Source organism: Protopterus annectens, chromosome 7.part0 (assembly GCF_019279795.1).
Source record: "Protopterus annectens isolate FY-2018-M chromosome 7.part0, PAN1.0, whole genome shotgun sequence".
NCBI classification, from domain to species: Eukaryota; Metazoa; Chordata; order Ceratodontiformes; family Protopteridae; genus Protopterus; species Protopterus annectens.
Window position 1 is genome coordinate 484,858,400 of NC_056739.1, and position 22,399 is coordinate 484,880,798.

Genomic DNA, 22,399 nt, shown 5'->3' on the forward strand with positions numbered 1-22,399 from the left:
TAAAATACATTCACTCGAAGCACTCCTTAAAATGGAGAACACAAACATCTGTGCAGTGACAGAGACCTGGTTCAAGGCTCCAAAGAGCACCCCTGCATTACCAGGCTATAATTCATACCACAATTTTTCGGCCATCCTAACCTGGACCGAAACACTAAAGGTGGAGGCGTATCCATACTCATTAAGGATATCCACACCTCCAAGCTCCACCTAGTTGCTCAGCATAATGCATCAGAGATTATCTAACTGCAACTAACTATGGGCAAGACCCCAATCCAAATTGTAACTTGCTACAGATCCCCCACACCATGCCTCAGGATTCCCACTCATTTCTTGATACAATGGAAAATATTAGGTACAACCCAACACCCTAATAATGGGCGATTTTACCTACTCATTAACTGGGAAAACTATTCATGTACCAACTCTTTTGCTCAACGTTTTCTGGAATTCATAAATTCCAATGCCTTGGATCAACTTATTCACACCCCCACCAGGGGCAGCAATATCCTAGACCTGGTCATTACCAACATGGGCAAAGTACAGTTGTGTACACTTACCACAAATGTAGATGTTAGAGTGTATTCACTGTTGCAGTCATTACATTTGGGTTATCTGCTTGCAGGTAGCCCTCAGTCGGCCTGATTAACAAAGTCTTGGGTCCTGCTTCGGTTGCTGTCCCTTCTTCCATGACGTCAGGGGGATAAAACATGCAGCCGACGCCATTGCATCAGTTTTTCTTGCCCCAGATGTCAGGTCCCCCCCCCCCCCCAATGGGAAGCAATTAGATATAAAAGTACAATGATATACCTCCAACAAAAAAACAAATACATCAAAAAGCTTTTAAGCATAGTAAAAGAAAGTAGAGGCATAACCAAAAAAAGTTAGGGGGCAGGAGGGAGGGTAACCAGGACTGCAACAGTGAATACACTCTAACATCTACATTTATGGCAAGTGTACACAGCTGTAGTATGTTCTTAGTGTTTCACTGTTGCAGTCATTACACTTGGGTAGATTCCCAAAGCTATGGTTGGGAGGTAGAGTTTAAATAGCATTAGGACCAGCTATAAGGCCCTGCAAGACTGCAGTGGCAAAGCCAGCTCTGGATTTAGAGAAAACTGGCAAATGATAATGCTTGGTGAAAGAATGTACAGAACTCCAGGTAGCACCTTCTAGGATGTCCCTGGTAGGGACACCTCAGAGAAAGGCTGTAGAGGTAGATGCAGCCCTGGTGGAGTGAGGTATGATCCCCTGGGGGATAGGTTTTCCCTGGTGCTTATAGCAGAAATGAATGCAATGGCCTATCCATTTAAAAATTGTTGGCTTTGAAACAGCCTTCCCCTCTGCCCCTGCAGCAAATGCCACCAGCAGTTGTTCAGATTTCCTTTGAGGTTTAGTCCTGTCCAAGTAGAATCTAAGTTGTCTGGGCACATCCAAGGAATGCAGTATCCATTCCCCTTTGTTCTGTGGATTGGGAAAGAAGGTTGGCAAATGAATGGACTGATTAAGAGCCACACTGGATACCACCTTGGGCATGAAGGATGGACTGATCCTGAGGGACACCCTGTCCGCATGAAAGATGATGAAAGGCTCCACTGCCATAAGGGCCTGTAATTCAGATACCCTTCTAGCTGAAGTGATTGCGGATAGGAAAGCTGTTTTCCAAGAAAGAAAATTTAAGTCCACATTAGCAGCTGTCTCGAAAGGAGGTAGACAGTTTCTCCAAAACAAAGTTAAAGTCCCAGGTAGGGATTGGAGCTCTCCTGGGTGGTCTTAAATCTTTGGCCCCTCTGAGGAACTGTTTGAGCAGTGGATGAGAGAAGAGGGGAGGTTATGGGTTATAATGACCTGAAACGGCTGAGGCGCGGATTTTAATGGAGGAAAAAAGACAGGCATCTCAGTTAAGTATTGTAAAATCTGAGGTAAATTGGGCGATGCTGTGCTCATCCCTTGAGATTGGTTCCAAGCACAGAATCTTTTCCATTTTTCAGCATGAGACTTTCTAGTACTAGGCCTCCTTGCCTCTAAAATGATCCATCACAGATTTACTGAGGGATGGTAAAGGAGAGATTAGGCAATTAGCCAGGCTGCAAGGTTCAGTGTTAGAAGCTGAGGGTGCAGAATTTGGTCCTCCTGCTGGGACAATAGGGAAGGAGTCTGAGGCAGGTGCCATGGGGGTAACTGTGACACTGCTCAGGAGGGGGTACCAGTGTTGGAGTGGCCAGTCTGGAGCAATTAAAATAATCCTTGGTATGTCCCGTTTGATTTTTAGTAGTACTTTGGAGAGCACAGGCAGAGGGGGAAGGCAGAGACTGATAGTTTTTTCCAGCTGAAGGACAGAGCATCCACGTTCCAGGCTTGTTTGTGGGGAGTCCTTGTGCAAAATTTGTCCAATTGGTAGTTCTGGGGAAAGGCAAATAGGTCTATATCTGGGCTCCCCCATTTGCTTGCCAACATGTTGAAAATCCTTGGTTCCAGTTTCCACTCGTGTGGGTCCATGAGGTTTCTGCTTAGTCCGTCTGCCAGTGTATTTAATTTTCCTGGCAGGAATTGAGCTTGTAGGTGCACTTGGTAGCTCAAGGCTGTGTTCCACAATGCCATGGCTAGTCAGGGGGCAAGAATGTGTACACCCCTGCTTGTTTATGTACCACATAACAGTGGTGTTGTCCATCTTTACCATTAGCTGTCCTGGAAAAATGTGGTCCTTGAAGGCTGTCACAGCATTCTGTACAGCTAACATTTCTTTATGATTGATACACAGGTGCATTTGACTTGGGCTCCATTTGCCCTGAATGCACTTCCCTGCCAGGTGAGCCCCCCATGCATAGTCTGATCCGTCTATTAGGGTTTGGGCGGCAGGGAGTAGAGTGAATGGTAGTCCCTTGTTTTGGTGGCAGGCCTCTGCCCACCAAAGGGCCTCTAACTGCAGGCAAGGTATGATAAGTCCTGAGAATGTTGACACCATAGACTTTTTTTTTTTTTTTAGGAACCATTGTAGTTTCCTCATATGCAGTCTTGCATATGGAATTAGTAGAATGCAGGAGGCCGTGAACCCCAAGGCTTGCAGTATTTGCCTTGCAGATAGCAAGGTTTGAGGCCATTAGTTTGAAGTAAGTTGTCAATTGAATTTGTTTCTCTGGCGTGAGGAAAGCCATCTGGGAAGTTGTATTCAAGCTTGCTCCCAGGAATATAATTTGTCGACAGGGTACCAAATGTGATTTCTTTTTGTTTATGGTGTAACCCAGACAAGTTAGCACCTTTTGTACAAATGCCAGATGACTCAAAAGTATGTCCTGGCTTTCTGCCTGAATTAGACAATCATCCAGGGATGGATATATTTGAATATTTCTTTGCCTACAAATGCAATGACTGGAGCTAAGCACTTTGTGAATACCCTGGGCGCAGTAGATAAGCCAAAGGGCAGTGCATAGAAAAGGAAGTTATGTACTCACCATAACGTTCCATCTGAGTAGGTACCTCATTTGTCTGCAACCTGTGGGTTAGGGATCCGACTTTGGATCCGAGCCGGCAGCTTCACAAGCTAAAGGATCCGAGCTCCTAGCTCCTCTCCCCTACCCATAACCCCCTGCTGCCTACTGCTTTACCTCAGATCGAGTTTGCTTAACTTTAAACACCTCACACCCTCGACAGAGGATCAAGCCCTACTTCATGCTATGACAAAAGAACATTTTACAGTTGGCCAGTTATCCCGATATGGTTAGGGGGAATGGAGGGGGGGTTGGTTGCAGACAAATGAAGTACCTACTCAGATGGAACGTTATGGTGAGTACATAACTTCTTTATCTGAAGTAGTTACTTCATTTGTTCTGCAACCTGTGGGACAGAGTCCCCAGCTACCTCTAGAAGTAACCCTGGGTGGCCTTACGGAAGAATATTCCGAAGCACCGTGGAGCCAAAGGAAGCCCTACTCCTCGAAATCATATCTAATTTGTAACGGGAGATGAACGTATGAGAAGTGGACCAAGTAGCTGCTGAACATATTTCGTCCAGAGGAACCCTGGACCTGAAGGCTGCTGATGTAGCAATGGAGCAGGTTGAGTGAGCGTGAATTCCCGTAGGAACTGGTTTACCGGAGGATGTATATGCGTGAGTTATGTACTGGAAATCCAATTTGCCAGAGTTACTTTGGAAATTGCCTTTCCCCTAGCTGATCTGGCGAAAGACACAAACAACTGATCAGACCTACGAAAATCCTTAGTCCTGTGCAGATAGAAACGTAATTGTCTGTGTACGTCCAATTTGTGCAATGTGTACTCCCCCCTGTTCTGAAAATTTGGGAAAAAACACTGGTAAGTTAATTGATTGGTTAATATTTGACTCAGAAGCCACCTTCGGTAGGAAAGAGGGGTTAGTCCTGAGAGACACTCTATCCTTATGAAAAATGAGGTAGGGAGGTTTCATGCACAAGGCTTGGAGTTCTGAGACCCTCCTGGCTGATGTAATAGCAACTAAAAAGGCCGTTTTCCAAGACAAGAATTTCAAAGAAACTGAAGAGGCGGGCTCGAAAGGTGGACTTGTCAAGGCTTGCAACACTAAGGTTAACTCCCATGGGGGTACTACAGATTTAACCGGTGGTTTTAGGAGAAAAACGCCCTTGAGGAAGGTTTTGCAGATCTTTGAGGATGCTATTGATCCTAGTTCATCCCCCACATGAAAGTGGGTAATAGCGGCTAACTGTACCTTAACAGTGGAAGTGCTTGCTCCCTGCTGAAAGATTAGTGACAGGAAATCCAGAATTGTAGGAATAGGGACCGTAAATGGGTCCATGCCTTTGCTTTCGGCCCAAATGGAAAAACGTTTCCATTTACTATAGTAAATTTTTCTGGTGGCTGGTTTATGGGCCACCACCAGAACGGCCTTCACTGGTGATGAGATACCGGGAGTCCTAGCCATCAGAGGAATTGGATCAACCAAGCGGTCAGCTTGAGGTTTAGCAGATTCAGGGTTTGGAATCTCGCAGGATGCAATATCAAATCTGGAATGGGATCCAGGATCCATGGAGGAATAACACTGAGACCGTAGGTAAGGGAACCAGATCTGATGCGGCCAGAATGGGGCTATGAGGATCATTCTGCTCCCCAACCGACGTGCTTTCTTCACCATAAGCGGGAGGGGGGGTAAGCATAGAGAAGACCGGGCGGCCAAGCATGAACCAGAGCATCTCTTGGAGCGTCCCCTGGAGGGGGAAGTATTGCGAAGTACTCGCTGCACTTTGCGTTTGACGGAGAGGCGAAAAGATCACAGCGAGGCCAACCCCATGTGCGGAAGATCGGCTTTGCAACTGAAGGATTGAGAGACCACTCGTACGGAGTGAGAATCACCCGACTCAGTTTTGGACCGACCTGGAATGTGCGTTGCCCATTCCCATACCCTCATGGCTTCTCGGCAAAGGGGGTAAGACCTGGTTCCTCCCTGTTTGTTTATGTACCAGACTATTGCCATGTTGTCTTGTCTGAATCGCAATAGTCCCTAGAGGGAGAAGGTCGTGGAGAGCTTGCAATGCCAAAAGCACCGCCCTCATCGCTAGGACATTGATATGCAAAGCGGTCTCCAAGGGGGTCCACGTGCCTTGGACGGTTCTGCCTGAACAATGCCCCCCCCCACCCAAGGCGAGAAGCATCAGTGGTCAACGTGGATTGGTGTGGGGGAATTACAAAGGGTCTCCCTTCTTGCAGCTCCTGTGAGCGAAGCCACCAAAGGAGGGAGTCCCTGCAGATTCTGCTCAGTGAAATCGGGGAATTGATCGGGTGAAGCATTAACGACCATTGAACTTGAAGAGTCCACTGTAAGAGCCTCATCCGGAGGCATACATGCAGACAGAGACCGATGGCAGCTGCCATCGACCCCAGTGCTCTCAGGACTAACTCCGCCGCAGGAGACGGATTTCAAAGGAGGGCTAAAACTTGATGTGATAGGCTGTTCAGTCTGTCCAGAGTCAGCAGAGCTCGACAGATGCGTGTGTTCAACTTGGGCCCCAATAAACTCCAAGACCTGTACTGGCTGAAGGGAGGACTTTGGAAGATTTACTGAAATGCCCAATTCCTGGGCAAGAGAAAGAGTGTAATCTCTTGCCACTCCGAGTTGATGCCTGCTGGGGGCGATGAAGAGCCAGTCGTCCAGGTATGGGAAGACCTGAATTCCCTGGATTCTCAGGTGGGCTGCGACCACTGCCATGACCTTGGTGAATACCCTGGGGGCTGAGGTAAGGCCGAATGGGAGGACCCTGAACTGATAATGACTGGCCCCTAGCCGGAAGCAGAGAAACCTCCTGGATCGTCTGTCCATCAGGATGTGGTAGTACGCATCCTGGAGGTCTATCGAGCACATCCAGTCATTCTCCCGAAGAAGGGGGAGAATAGATTGAAGAGTGACCATCTGGAACTTTTCCTTGGGGACGAACAGGTTCAGGGCGGAGAGATCTAGAATCTGTCTTAAGTCACCCTTCTTTTTTGGCACCAAAAGGAACCTGGAGTAGTAGCCCAATCCCGACTGGTCAGGGGGGACGGGCTGGATGGCTCTTTTCCCTAGTAGCTTTGCTACTTCTAAGGCTGCTGCCTCCCTTTGGATCGGGTGGGACATCTGGGAGGCGTTTGACTTTGGGGGGTAGGTGTATGAAGGGAATGGAGTAACCTCTGGATACGATTCGGAGCACCCATCGATCTGTCGTGATGGACTCCCAATTTGACAGGTGCTCCGATAAATGCCCCCTGACTGCCTCCAGAGAGGGACAGTCGGGTAAGCCCTCAGGGCTGCTGCACGGGCCTGTCCGAGAAAGGTTCCCTAGACCCAAAGTTACGCGGCCCCCCCTCTGCCTCTGGGCCGGCGTCCGCCTTGTCCTCCTCTGCCTCTAGAGGACGAGGGGTCCGAAGCCGGGTGGGACTGCTGAGATTTGCGGAACCACAACTTTTTGTCCCCTCCGATTCCTAGAAAAGGATCGTTGGGGAGTCAAGAAGCGGACCCTGATGGCAGACAGCGTCTTCCCATCCTTCTCGCTTTGGACCAGCGTATAGAGTACGGTCTTGCCAAAAAGTGAAGATCCGTCAAAGGGCGCATTCGCGAAGGACACCTTGAAGGGATCCGTGAAATCGCAAAGGCGGAGCCAGGCTTGACGCCGCAAGACGACCCCGGCTCCGCTGACCCTAGCGGCTCCCTCCGTAACGCGAGAGATAACTGCATGGACGTGTTAGAGATGGACTTTAGAGTGGCCATACGAGTCAGAAATGTGTCCTTATCCACGACCGTCATGGACTCTGGAGGGGCTGCAGCGTATTCCTTAATCAAGTCTCGCAGTAGCCTGATAACGTGTGCCATGTAGTTCAGCGCCCTTATGGAAAAGGTTGCTGAAGCAAACATCCGCTTCCCAATACGGTCCATCGCCCGAGATTCCTTATCCGGAGGATGGACTGAGGAACTCTCCTATGTGAGCTCCTTCGTGGCGGCTGCCACCAGCATGGCATCAACAGGAGACCCCTTAGCCCAAGACTGCCTATCTGCGGGGGGGGCTAAGAACTTTGTCAGGACGTCTCAAGATTGGCTCCATGGTGTCAGGTTCTTTCCACACCCTGGTGGTAATCAAGTCCACCAGGGGGTCAGCCGGGGGGGGGGGGGGCACCCAGGAGGTAGACGGGCCCGCCTCAAATGCCTCCAGGAACACAGATTCATCAGAAAAAGGTTTTTGGGCAGAACACCCCCCTCTAATACGCAACATTTCCATGATGTCTCCAAAGGAGACATCCTTGGGGGGTGACCTTGGGGAACCTTCCCCTTCATCCACATCAGTGCCTGTGGTGATGGACTCAGGGGAGTCCAAGTGCCTCCTTTTACACTGCCATTTGCGGGGCACCTCCTCGGTGGGACTGTCCATGGAGGGCTCGCCCACGGGGTCCTGTTCCTCCAAGGGAACTGACTGGAGGGTTTGAGCAGGCTGTCCCATAGGACAGATGATGGAGAATAGACCCATATGCAAAGGGGGGGGGGGAGGATCATAGGCCCACACCGGGGATCTGGAAGACCTTGACAGAACCCTCTCCACTACCTCAAAAGCCGAAGGGGAACTACTTTCTCCAGGCTCCGAAAGCAGTCTCCTCAGCTCCGAAGCAGGGATCGGGGTCGGAGCCGAAGCAGTCGGATCAGAGAGTGGTGTGCTCCGACCTACCCTGAGCTGAAGGTACACCAATCTCCATGGATCCGAAGCTCTGTCCTCGGCCCCGAGAGCTAGGATCCGACACACTCGAGGGCAACGTCGGCGAAGATACCGGAGCTATCGGCGCCGACGAAACCCCGGCTCCGAAAGGGCCTGGATCCGATGACTCCAAAACCCTGAACCGGGTCGGAGAAGGAGTGATCGGGGCAAAAAGAGGGACTGAGCTCCCCCCCTGGGGGGGGGGCAAGAGCACCCCCATCTGCATTTGGGTCTGCAGGAATTGACGCATTATCCGATCCATGTCCGCGTCAGTAAGGCTCCTTGTAGACCTACAGGAAGTCGAAGAGGGCCGGGAGGGCCGCCTCGACGACCTCGAAGGAGACCGGTACTCCTCCGGTGAGAAACGAGGCGAACGGAGCCGAGAGGGGGAGGATCTGGGAACCTTCGAGGGAGGACTAGAAGTTTTAGCAGGGGGGGGCTGAGGGGTGAGCCTCAGCCTGCCTTTTGTGAGACTTGTGTCGGTCTTTCTCCCTGTGCCTTTTTTCCCCCGGAGAAAGAAGCACTACAGTCCCCCGAGCTCTGCACAGTAGAGGGAGTTTGAGTCCCAGGCAGAGCAGGGGGAACTGAAGGCGTCGGGGCTACGGTAGTAGCCTGACCCATCGAGGGAGAGAAAGAAGAAGTAGAGTCCTGGGGAGAAGGCCTGCCAGGATCAGCTTGTTCTTCCTGTCCCTGATTGCCCGAGGATTAAAGGCTGCACAGATTTGGCAAGCAGTTGATAAATGGGCCACCCCCAGGTACAAGACACACTGAGTGTGGCCATCAGCTGGGGAAAGCTTATGGCCACACTCAGTGCACTTGGAATAAATGGCTTTGTGCCCTTCCGCCATTATGAAACACACACACACACACCCCCAAACACTAAGGGGGGAGGGAGAGAAAAGAAAACTAATGACCACGATAACTAGGAGTGGGTAACTAACTATGTGACTGAAAATAATACTAACTGTACCTAAAATCACTTCAACAATTCTCTCAATTAGAAAAAAATCTAAACGATCTCACCCAGCTTAAGGAGCTCTTCACGAGTAGCTGTCTTCAGCCGCGGCAAACTTGATCTGAGGTAAAGCAGTAGGCCGCAGGGGATTACGGGTAGGGGGAGGAGCTAGGAGCTCGGATCCTTTAGCTTGTGAAGCTGCCGGCTCAGATCCGAAGTCGGATGCGTAACCCACAGGTTGCAGAACAAATGAAGTAACTACTTCAGATCTGATGGTGCAAGTAGCCTGCTTTGAAGTGTAGGTATCTTCTGCAAGATTCCCTGATTGGGATATGCAGGTAGGCTGCCAACCAGGCATCTTTGCCTAGCATAGGAAGCAACTAGTGAAGAGTTAGCATCTTGAATTTTGGAATGACCAAAAAGGTATTTAAGGTTAGCTAGGTCCAGGACAGGGCACCAAGAGTTGTCATTTCTGGGTACCAGAAAGAGCCCTGAGTAAAATCCTTATCCCTTTTTCTCTTCTGGTACAGTTTGAATAGCCTTTACGCTTGAGAGAGAAAGTACTTGCTTTTGAGCTTCTGCCCACTGACTTGAGGGTAGATCTGGCCAATCGTTTGGGGTTGGTAACGTATGGAATTGAAATCTGTATCCTTGGGAAACTATATTTAAAACCCATTTGTCCTGGGTAATGAGTTTCCATTTTTTTGCCTGGAGAGCAGGCTTTCCCCCTAAAGGAGCAGTCAGTTGAGAAGTGCTTGGAAGTTTTAAAGTTAAGTCATCGAGACAATTTACCATGGGGGCGGGGTAGTCTTACTACTCCCGATTTGGAAGCGGGAGCCCCCCACTGCTTAATCCTGTGCGTACACTGGGATTGAAGCCTGTGTGCTCTGCTGGATCTGGGTTTGGACTGAGAAGGCTTGGAAGAGGCAGGAAAGGACCAATTCTTAGAGGGCCAATGCCTACCAAATATTAGAGGCTGTACTTACAGGAAATCTTTAACAGTCTGCATAATTTAGCTTTTTCCTCCATCTTTTTAAGAACTTCTTCTGCTTTTGTGCCAAACAGGTGGTCCTGATTTAAGGGAGCATCCAGTAGTTTAGCTTTAACATGATCTAGCAACGATTGCTCCTTAAGCCAAGCATGCCTTCTAAGTACAGACCCACTGACAGCAGCCCTGCAAGATGCCTCTAGTGAATCAAAACCACATTGCAAAGTATGTTTTCCAACCTGTTCAGCAGAATGCATTAAATCCTGTAAATCCTTATTTTCAGCACAATCAGGAATCAACATCATTTTCTGTTTAAGCAATCCAATAATATGCTGCTGATACTTTAACATATGAAATTGGCAGTTTAAGGCCCTGATGGCCAAGGTTGCAGAAGTGTATACCTTCTTATCCCATCTATCCAGCGCCCTGGAGTCTCTATCAGAAGGGGTAGGATTTTTGGCAGTAGAAGCCTTAATGTCCTTGGGTCCCTGTGAAATGGTCTCTGGATCGCAATGGGATTTTTAAAAAGAAACTTGTGGGAGTCAGGAACCCTGCGATATCAGTCAGGTTTTCTGGGAGCAGGAGGTAGAGTCAGGGGCCAAACTAGATTCTGCAACGGCATCATCCACAATGTCCAGTACAGGAGGGCTAGCTAAAGGCCTGTGCTGGGGTAGGAGTAAGAAATCAGTAAGCCTCTTTTTAGAGTCAGAGTAATCCTACTTTCCTAACAAAAATGCTCCCTAAAAGTATGCATTGTTTCACCAAAAGAGAAATCCTCTGGTGGGGGGAAGCAGGGGGAATAGCGTCCTCTGCATTAGAATCCCCATAGGCAGACAAGGGTAAATCCTGATCATCAGAGGAAATAGAAATTTCAAAATCCTGGTGAAAAGCATCATAAGCAAATTCATTCCTAGGTCTCTTAGCGGGGGGATGTTGGCTTCACCTGATTAAAGTAATAAGGTCTTCAGCCATTCTTATTTATTTGTTTTTTAGGCATAGAGGCCTGACCATGCAGTCTGGACGTCTGTTATCTAGTCATGGTTCGACATTTAGGCCTTAAAGAAGATGGCGTCGGTTTAATATGCAAGTCAGTAGGCCTGAATATACCCTCAGAAGCCGGTGCCTGTACAGCGGCTCCGGACCCATCCAAGGTGGAGACATCCGTAGGTTCCATGGTTGCAGCATCTCGTGGCATACCGGACTCCAAATGGGTCTCAGTAGAGGCCTGCGAATCTGAAGTAGCGGGTATCAGGGGCTGCAAAAGCGCCTCATTAAGTACTGGTGAACTGGCGACTGGCTTAGGAGAAGCATCGTCGGCAGCTTTGGACCTAGGTGGCCAGTCTCTTTCTTTATCTTTGCATTTGTTTCAGAATGTCGGTAGTAGGATGGCTTACCGAAGACATATCTGGCTAATTAAACCACGCACCAAAATATTTAGAAGTGTAAATATACAGACTATGAATAGTTCGTTGCTTAAATAAGGCACAAAACCGACAGCGAGGTACGTCGTGGTCAGGACCTAGGCAAGGAATACAGTAAGAATGGAAATCTTTATGAGGTATTTGCTTTCCACAAGAAATACAATTACTGACTTTTACTGACATCGGTTTAGAGCAGAAAAAGTTTCCCCAAAGGGTACTTAGCTTTAGTTGAGAACTTTGGTTCTGAAACTCAAAAACGAAAATTTCAGGAGTCGGCCAACCGGCACTTGTGAACAGCTTCTGCTTTGGGCACCGCATGGCAAGAAAGACTGATCTAATGGCGTTGGCTGCATGCTTTATACCCCTGACTACCAGACGTCACGGAAGATGAGACAGCAACCGACGCAGGACCCAAGACTTTGATAATCAGGCCGACTAAGGGCTACTGCAAGCAGATAACCCAAATGTGATGACTGCAACAGTGAAACACGAAGAACATCTGTTCGACAGCTTAAGCTGACCGCCAATACCCCCCCCCCCCGGCCTAGTATCAAACCAAAACTGAAAAACACGAGACTGAAGTAAAAATATTTTGCACTCCCAACAGAGTGCACGGTAGTACAGTGGTTATTGCATGAGCTTTACAAATGGAAAGTTTTGTGTTCAATTCCCACGCATAAAGTGAATATTACTGCCATTCTTTTATGTTAGTGGAGGACAATGACAAAACCACTAGTTAATAAACTGACTTATTTTGGAGTAATCTGCTGGAGTGGCCCAATTGGTTTTCTACTAAGAAGAATTTGCAATCATCAGGACGTCTTGGCAACTGTGTGTGTGTCTGTGTGTGTGTCTGTGTGTCTGTGTGTCTGTGTGTGTGTGTGTCTGTGTGTCTGTGTGTCTGTGTGTCTGTGTGTCTGTGTGTCTGTGTGTCTGTGTGTCTGTGTGTCTGTGTGTCTGTGTGTCTGTGTGTCTGTGTGTCTGTCTGTGTGTCTGTCTGTGTGTCTGTCTGTGTGTCTGTCTGTGTGTCTGTCTGTGTGTCTGTCTGTGTCTGTCTGTGTGTCTGTCTGTGTCTGTCTGTGTCTGTCTGTCTGTGTCTGTCTGTGTCTGTCTGTGTCTGTCTGTGTCTGTCTGTGTCTGTGTGTGTCTGTCTGTGTGTGTCTGTGTGTGTGTCTGTGTGTGTGTCTGTGTGTGTGTCTGTGTGTGTGTCTGTGTGTGCGCGCACACATACTCATAGTAGATGTTTGCATGGTATCTTCTTAAAATAAATCAGTAATAACTAGGCAGGTGAGACAAATGCATTCATACTAGACAAAAACAGGTTGAGTGATGACTTGTGTTCCTATAACCCCCACCCCCACCCCACCCCCCACTGTGCCTGCCAATCAGTCATGCACATTCATTATCCTTTTCTTTTTATTCCTCAGAATGGAGAGAGCTGGCTATGGAAGCTGTCACACAGATAGCTTAAGTAGTGGTTTGTGCCCCATGTCAGCATCCTAATAATAATGGAGTAATTATGTAGGCCTAACCTCTCCTCTGGATGGGATGACAGATGATATACGCCACCACATGGACCATAATGCACTATGCACTCATAAAGACAGCTGCTGACAAAGCAGCTTGGTGTCGAAATATCCACTCCTGATACTGCCTCTAGAGTTTATGGCACTGGATGGCCCAGGACTGTCTTCTTTCCTCCCAGGATGGGCATATGCCCATCCTCCCCTACCAACTCCATCGAGCATCTGAGCTGCTAATCAAATTCTGGTCACTTGGGCTGTACTCAAGTGCTTTATCCCCCTGGGCCACTGGAAATAGCTACAACAGATCTGCTAACTTTAACTTAAATTTCCAACATATGCTCCCTGCACCTTCTACAAATATTTCCACTCATCCATTTTTCTATTACAATGAATCCTTTCTGTAAGGCTGCAGCAATGTGTACTTCAGCATAATGACTGCGGGGGGAAAACAATGTTAAATAATTGGTTTCACTGGGTCTACCTGCACCCACCAAGACGGCAGGTAGCTTCCAAAAGTCAGAATTAATGTCACTTTATGCTCAGTTGCTCAATGACACACCCTGCTGGGATAAACGGCATTAGCCTCTTACCGATCTCTGCTGCAGTTTGCTTCAGCTTAGTCAGTGATCGGCTAATAAGCACCACGTTCAGGCCTCTCTTTGCCAACTGTAAATAAAGGAAAAGTTGACATGTCATAAACGTGTACACATTTATTTACTTTAATTATTCTTTTAACTGGCAGGTATAGCGGATACAAGAAATGCTTTATGGAGACATAGTCAAGACTGAATATCAAGCATAAATAAACCTTCATTCAAATAGGTGTAGGGGCAAAGTAATTACAAGGCAGGAAGACTAGAGTAAAATAAGTATCACAATGTGTCAACTGATACTGCTCAAATGCAGCAATTATAAAGCAATCATTACAATACAATGCATATGCTTTTACAGTTATACACGTACAATATATACATGAAATGGTAGGCCTAATCAGGGCTATATAATACAGTGTCAAAGTGACTATACAAAATTTAGAGACCACCTGGTAAAAATGAAACTAAAAATTCATGTGTCATCCGTTTCCCTGTAATTACTGTGGACAGTACAGACAATTGAAATAACATTCAGAGATGGCACAAGGCAAGCCAAAACTTCTGCTTGCATTTAAAAACCCTACTTCTGGGAATCATATGATGCACGTGAAAGTCTTCCTAATTAAATTACACATGAACATATGCTGATGCTAATGTGAAAACAGTACTGGCTCAAGTGTCTCAGTAAGGCAGCAAGTGCTGTGTATCTGGTTCTCTCTTTTTCCGCCCCTACTTCTTTCTCAGATACCAGTAAATGTTAGTGTAATGCCATATTCTATCACCCATTCTGGCAATACAAGCTAAACCCTCATCACCCCCTGTATAAAGCAGAACTACCTGCATCTGTATTTCTTCTTTCTGCCCACAGCCTTCAAATACAGTTCTGTTACTTAATCTGTACTTTCAAGACTTGGTGCATCCATAAGACATTGCAGCTCTCCTTCAGAGTGTTAATGTCCAGTGCTTTGAGCTTGTCTATAGGCTCTAAATATGCAATTCCTTTGCCATCTGTATAACTTTCCACTGCACCATTCTGATTAACAAGATGCCCATTATGGGCTCAAGAATAAAATAGTATATTGCCTCTCAAACATCTCAGCTGGTCTTGACACTTTCTACTGAAAACGCATTTCTTCCTAGGCACTATTTTGTACATAACACAGTTTTTATATTACTTTTACTAATCCTGTTGCCTTGACAAAACTGCATAAATTAAATGTCTTTGATCCTGTGACTACAATTCAGGCATATATCTAATAATTTACCTCCTTCATGCCCCACGTCACTTTACTTACTTATTTTCATGCTACATCTGCTAATATCACAATACCTTCCCTTTCTTCAAACCCCTTTATATTCTGTCGTATACTTTTCAATGCATTTGTTTTCTAAAATTACTACCAAATTTACACCATTCCTTTTTTTCTGAACTTGAGCTCTTACAAGGCTGCCTCAGTCCTATATTTCCTAGTACATTTTGGCATTTATCCACATTGTATCAGCATTATTATTACTATTTGTTTAATCATTGTTAGCCTTAATTTATTTATTTATTTTACATTTGTTGACCGGGCTAGTCTAACTGGATATATGTCCATTTTCAGTAGAGGCCCGGGGAGAAAAGCTCCAAGCATGAACAGTGGCAAAGTTAACAATATATAAACAGACATGTAAAAACACAATACAGAGGCAGCATTTGTCAAAAGAATTATAATAATAAACTTAGAACTATAAAAATTATATTAAAACATTATGCTAAAAAACAATTATACTAAATACTATAGTAGGTATGAGTAAAATCCAATTTGAGAGAAAAGCCCTTGTGTTTTATCCTCTAACTATGAATAAAGGAGTAGTAACTAGATTTGGAGGCATAGGTCAGTGGAGTAGGGAAAGAGGTAAGAGCAGGAAGGGGAAGAAGATTAGTCTGGGTTAGCACATGGACAAAGCCAATGAGTTTTAAGATGTTCTTTAAGAGGTTTTTTAAATAGAGAAGTAGAAGTAATGGTTGAGAATTCAGAAGGAAGCCAATTCCAGTTTTTACCTACTGTATTTGAAAAAGGTAAGTCTCCAGTTTTGTTGTTAGATTTAATTGAGGAAACTAGGAGCTTATTAGCAGAGCATAGGGTAGCTAGATTTTTATATGGTGTAATCAGAGTAGGGAGGATAGCGGTGTTGTTGGGGTGGTAAAGGATCTTCTGAGTGATAAGTAATTGGTGACAGAGTATATGGTTCTGCAGTTCTAGCCATTCAAGTTATTTGAGGTTGAGGCAGTGGTGAGTTTTAAAGGGGGAGCATGTAATGAATCTAGCTATGCTATTATAACAGGTAGAAAGTTTGGAGAGGTTGTTTTTGGATAGGTTAGTATATATAGCAGAGGCATAGAAAAGGGTAGAAATGAAGTGGGTCTGGGCAATAGTTTTCCTGGCAGAGGGGGTAAGGAAGGTTTATTCTATAGAGGGTACCAAGTTTTTTGTTAACAGACTTTATGGTGGAGTTGATATGGGCATCGTAGTTGAGATGATTATCAATTGTTACACCTAGTAGGCGGGTTGTAGTATCTGGGGTTATGTTGTTAGCATTGTTGGAGGTTACAGAGAAGAATGATTAGGTGATTTATGAGTTGGAGTGAAAAGCAGTAGTTTTGTTTTTTTGGGGATTTAGGAGGAGGCAGTGTTGCAGAAACCAGTTTTCAACATTATGAAAAACAGTTTGGGTAAGAGATTGGAGAGAGGCTATATTCTTAGCTGTACAGATTAAGGTGGAGTCATCTGCATATTGAATGCAGGTGGCTTGAGGTGTATTCATGTGTATAGATTGTTAATAAATAAGGAAAAAAGAAGATAGAGCCTTGGGGTACTCCAATATTTACTGGAAGTAATGAAGACAGATTGTTATCCCAAAGTACTGCTTGCCGTCTATTTTCCAGATAAGATCTAAACCATTGTAATGCTTGTGGATCAAGAGAATGGGCCTTTAAGTTGTCTATTAGTAAGTTATGGTTAACCATATCAAAGGCTTTTGACAGGTCAATAAATAGTACAGAGGAAAAAGAGTTAGTGTTACGATTTTTATTTATAGAGTCGGTGAAGGAAAAGAGGGAAGTTGTCATGCTATGGAATGGTCTGAAGCCATGTTGGCAGTTTGCTAGTAGGTTATTTTGTAGTAGGTGGTTAAGTAGTTGTTTGTGAATACACTTTTCCATTATCTTAGCTAATGGGGAGAGTAGGGCAATAGGAGAAAAGTTAGAAAGCTCAACAGAAGATCCACCTTTATGTACTGGGATGATGTGGGATACTTTCCATATGGTAGGGATTTTGCCTTCGGAGATAGTTCTGTTAATAAGGATACAGATGGGATAGTCAATGGCTTTTGCAGCAATATGTAGGTATTGAGATAGGAGACGGTCAGCAGAAGAGGTGCAAGGTTTCAGTTTTTGAAGTAGCTTACAGATGAGAGATGTTGGTACCAGTTGTATTTGAAAGGCAGGAGATGAAGTCTTGGAGGTATTTAGTGGGGAAGCAGTAAAAGGAGGTAAAGAATTGGCTAGGGTTTGAATGGCTTCTGTAAAGTAGTTATTAAAGGCATCAGGGATCTGGTTGGAGTTATTACGGTTGAAACCTGCAGGGGCAGGAGTAGTAGAGTGACCTGGCTGAAGAAGTTTGTTCATCCCTGACCAAAATTTTTGTGGAGTTTGTTGACTGGTTTGTTGGAAGTGAAGGTAAAAAAGTTTTTTTTGTCTCTAAGAATATCCTTCTTGGTGGCATTTCTTAACTGTTTATAGTGGAGGTGATCTGATGGACATTTGGTAGAGTTCCATTTAGCCCAGATTTTATTTCTGAGGAGCATCTTTTGCCTAGTCTGTTTTGTGAGCCATGGGGCAGATTTGGTTCTTATTCTAGTAGAGTGATAAGGTGCATGATAATCTAGTATATGAAGAAGGTTAGTGTTAAAGTAGGTCACAGCCTCATCAAGATCAAGATGGATCAGTGGTGACCAGTCACATGCTTGCAGTTCATTTAGGAAGCTGTCTGGATTAAAGAATTTTTTTGAGCGGGAGGTTTTGAGATTATGACTAGTTGGGATATGGACTTGCCTAATAATGTAGGTAAGCATATGGTCGCTGATGTCGTCGGGAAGGGTTCCTGGAGTACAAGTTTCAGGGTCGCTATTAATAAGGATCCAGTCAAGAGTAGTTTCCCTGCTGCTAGGTTTGTGGATTCTAGTAGGAGTGGTTATTAATTGTGAGAATCCAAAGAGATTTAGGTGGTTAGTAGGGTTAGGGAAATTGCAGGTGGACCAGTCGATGTTAAAGTCACCCAGTACAATGGTCTCCTGGGGTAGTTGGGTAGAGAGATAACTAAGTTAAGTTTTCAAGAGTATTGGTATTGTTTCCTGGGGGGAGATACATGCAGATTAGATAGATAGATAGATAGATAGATAGATAGATAGATAGATAGATTTGGAGATGTTGATTTGGAGTTTGGTAGTTAGGATTTCGGATTTGGTGTCTAATGAAGGAAGTACATTAAAGGGGGAAATTTGGAGATTAGATTTATAGAGAATGGCTATACCTCCACCTTTTTTGGTTTTACGGTCACATCTAAGGATATTATAGCCAGGATGGATAATTTCCTGGTCTAGAGTAGATGGTTTTAGCCAAGTCTTTGTAAGACATGGAATATCAAATGAGTGCACATCAAGGAGTGCATGCGGGTGGGAAATTGTATTGTTAATACTTCTAATGTAAAGATGAGCTACCAGGAGGGAGTTAGGTGGTTTAGTTAATGTAGAAATGATAGGCAATGTTAAATTATTAAGGTTATTGGTGTAGTCAGTATTGGGGCCAGGGGTTGGATGAATATCACCGTCTAGGAGGGGATGTTGCTGGGGATATTGTAGAAATTTAAGGATCATGTATAAATTGTTAAAATTATTTTTGGTAGTGAAGTAAGTAACATGGGTTGCTCTGTGATATTTTGGAAATATATAGCTTGAGGTACAAGTTATGTTACTGTGGTTAAGGGAGTAGATTATAGAAGATGGTAAAGTTTGTTGGAAGTTATGGTTTTGTTCAGGTAGAGAAAGATTTTCAAAGAAGGTGAGTATGGTATGGTAAGACAGGCTATAGTGGTAGTTAAGAGTAGTATGTTTGTGCAAATAGTAGGGGCCATAGTATTAAGTAGATATGAGTTGAGAGTAATTTGTGTGAGTAGGTGAAGTAGAAAGTAGGAGAGAGTGTTTCAAGATATTGAGCAGGGTTTAAATAATGTAAGTAAGAAATAAGTGGAAGTTGTCTAGGAGGTAGATTTAGGATATAGTTAGTGTAGTGAATAGTTGGGAAAGGTGAGAGAGAAGTGCAAAGAGAGTTAATTAGTACCAATTAGAATAGAAAGAGATAGGGGAGTGGCTTGGTGATGAGGAGGTTTGTGATAGGATGAGAAAAAGGGGGAGTGGTTGGTGAGGTATAAGTGTAGGACCACTGGGGGTGGGTGAGAATTGGGGGTAGGGTAGGGTAGCGGAGCAGAGTGAGCGTGCAGGGCGAACTGAGCGGGGCAGATGCAACCCTATTCTCAAAAAGCAATCTGAGAAACCGTATGCAGTTAAGGAAATTAAAGTACACTTATAGAGCACTTTTCTATGTTCTAGTCTGCTTTTTATTTTCTAGTCTACAAAAAAGCTAATTTGTTAAAAACAAAACAAAAAAAAAACACAAAACAAAAAAAAAAAAACAATGCTAGTCAAGAGGGTGGTAAGGGGGGGGGGGGGACCTAATACCAGTTGTAACAATGTTAGTGCAAAACAGCTGCCATTCTGGGTGTAGCAACAGGTAACAGTTACTTATTGCTACACCCTACACTTAATAGTTTTATTTTTATATTCTTGTGTACTTTGAAGCAAGATACTGTTTACCTAGGACCATTATTTTTACTCTTCTACCCAAAGTCATGTTTTTCACCTTATTTCTTAATTATTTCTGAGAAATTGAGCTCTTAATGGTACAACAAAAACTAAGACACCATCCCATGATGGTAAACCATGGGAACATTTTTTTTCAACCTTAAGCACTGCAATAACCCCCTTTCCAAAGCCTCTAGGCAGCACACTCTCAAGGTTAGGGCCAAGGGTTAGTAGGCAGGAGACACTACTGTCTTTGCTGGTTAAGAATCATTCATTTTCCACCAGTGGTCATTAGTGTAGCAAGGGAACCCCCCCCCCACTCCATGATGGTGGTCTAACATATGTGTCTATATGGACGGACTCAAAGCCCTGCCACTATACACGGCACCCTACAGACTGCTAAGAGGTGACCTGCAACTGGCATACAAGGCATCCTCTGACCCACTATGGATGGAATTACTGCACATCAGCAAGTCAAATGGCATAAAAAATACTCCGCCTAGGAGATCTAAACCTCTTCTGCAAAATTAATAGCATGGTTTGGAGGGACAGGTATCTCACAGAGGATATTGCTGCTGTGGAACAGACTCCCCACCCACATAAGGTCATCCCTGTCTATTTGCAAGTGCAACTTAGATCTATGGATGGGAAATAGAATATCTACCCGAGGAATGCCCTCTGCATTATTAATGGATAGAGGCAGCTTCTAAATGATTCAGCACATGCATGGGTCCCCTCAAATTATCTATGGTATGATCCCAGTTATTCTTATTATGGATAATGTATAATCATCAGCCATCGGATGGATGAGGCCAATTTATAACTGAAAAAAAGAACATGTTATTTTGAGCACAAACAGGGAAACTGGCTAGGCTTAAAATAGACCACAAGGGTGGTTAACCTAATACTTACATATACACACACACAAACACACACAAACGTACACCTGATCAGGCCTATGAATTAGTTTGATTTCTAAAGATTCTGACACAAAGTTTTTGTTTTTCATTTACTTTAACCACCTTTTTCTATAACAAGGCACTTTTTATTCTGTCCCTCACCCTTTTTTGTCTGATTTTTCACTTTTAAGGATTAAGTAACTTATATTAAGAAGTGCAGGTCATCCACTCCAAGAAGGGTGCACACCGAGCAACAGTTTTATTTCAGCCATCCCAATGTGAAAACAAACCAAGAATGGGTGCCACTGAAACTTATTTGGGTAAAACTCAGTTACTTGCTAGTAAGAAAACTAGCCTAGATGTCAGGAAAGAAGAAATTTGGAGAAACTGAAAGAAAAGCAACCAGAAAAGGTAAAGAGAAAACACTGTCTGGGAAGCATACATCAGCTGTTCAGAAAAAAAAAGCAGTTCAAGCTTCAACTTTGGTTCACGAGACTGCTTCCAGTAATTCAGAGAAAAAAATAATCAAATGTACTCATAGGTGATTACAATAAACAAAACACTGAAGGAATATATCAACTCAAATAACAAAAGGTTGGGAAAACAGAAGAAACCTTAACTGGCTATTTAGAAGAACTGATAAAACTACAAAAAATCAGAGGCCAAAATGAAAAGGATTAGTATGAAGCTTCTCAAGAAGAGCTGTTTAAAATAGTAGAGTTACATAGTACTTGCAGAGAAATCCTGAGCTTTTCTGCTGTACCAGAGAAACTGGAAAAAAAAACAGACAATTTTTATGAAAGGACAAATAAGCAACTAGACTGGTGTTTCACACCAGGAGTTCTTAATATAAAAGGGCACATCAAGTGTATGCTCCAAACCAGGACATTAGAAAACAGCCAAGACCTATTTTAGTAAAGCTAGAATTATACCAGCAGAAAGAGCTGATCCTGACAAATCTGTGTCAGTAAGCAAAAGTATTAAAACCTAGAGGCATCAGTGTTTGTGGAAAATGATTACACACTGTACACCAGGCAGAAGAGAAGCAGTTATCCCAACAATCAGGGAAAGTGGAGAGGCAGGTGTGCGACTCAAGCTGCCGTATTCAGCTGTCCAGATTATTTTTTCCTACGGGATCAAAGACGTTTTCTAATGCAGAGCAGGCAAAGGATGAAATAAAAAAAAGTGTATCCAACAACAGTTGGGCCAGCAAGCAGAAGTGGACTGTAATTCTCATTCTGACAAAGCTCATAGACAGACTCTGCCAGTGAAACCTTTTCCAATGTTCCAAAGGAAAATGCCTGAGACACACAAAAAATACAGGAATTGAAAGAATAAGGAGTACCTTGACCATGAACCAGAGTCTACTGTTGTGAGATGGAGATCAGGAAGACCAGCAACACTGAAATTAGTGAATGAATGTGACATTATAAAGCAATCACATTTCTGAAATATGGCTTTGCAAACAAAGTAGCTGCTGTGGTGTGGGAGGTGTACAGAATCTATTATACATAAAACTAAGATGATAATTTTGCTTGTTGTAACAAGTTTTGTACATAATATTCTGAGAAAAATTTACAAGAGATTCTTAAATGTATCTGCAAGTTGTTAGCCGTTTTGTTCCAATTGCTAACTACTTTACATGGAGACAAACAGTCTACAGGTTGAAGCAATTACTCGAGAGTTCTGGGCATTCTTTACAGAGATAAATGCAAAATTTAAAGGTACAATGACAAGCAGTTCAGTGACAAAGTTTGAAATTATTGGAAGAGAATAAAAGACAGACTACCCAGCATACTTTAACAAATCATGCAGTCAGTGCACTTTTTCTTAGGTCTAAACATTAATGTTTTCTGAAAGCCTCCAAGCTGTTTTTTTCACATCTGGGAGTGGACTAGAGATAAGAAAAGGAC

The 22,399-nt window shown here is 44.4% G+C and overlaps 1 protein-coding gene across 1 annotated transcript in view; it reads right to left on the reverse strand.

The window, feature by feature from the left end:
- The window catches only part of LOC122806553 (very-long-chain 3-oxoacyl-CoA reductase-like), a 529,905-nt gene that overhangs the window by 438,243 nt on the left and 69,263 nt on the right, over window positions 1-22,399 (reverse strand). Inside the window, exon 3 of the mRNA XM_044077080.1 lies at window positions 13,684-13,759. Coding sequence (XP_043933015.1) covers window positions 13,684-13,759 — 76 coding nt within the window. The remainder of the gene's footprint in view (window positions 1-13,683; window positions 13,760-22,399) is intronic.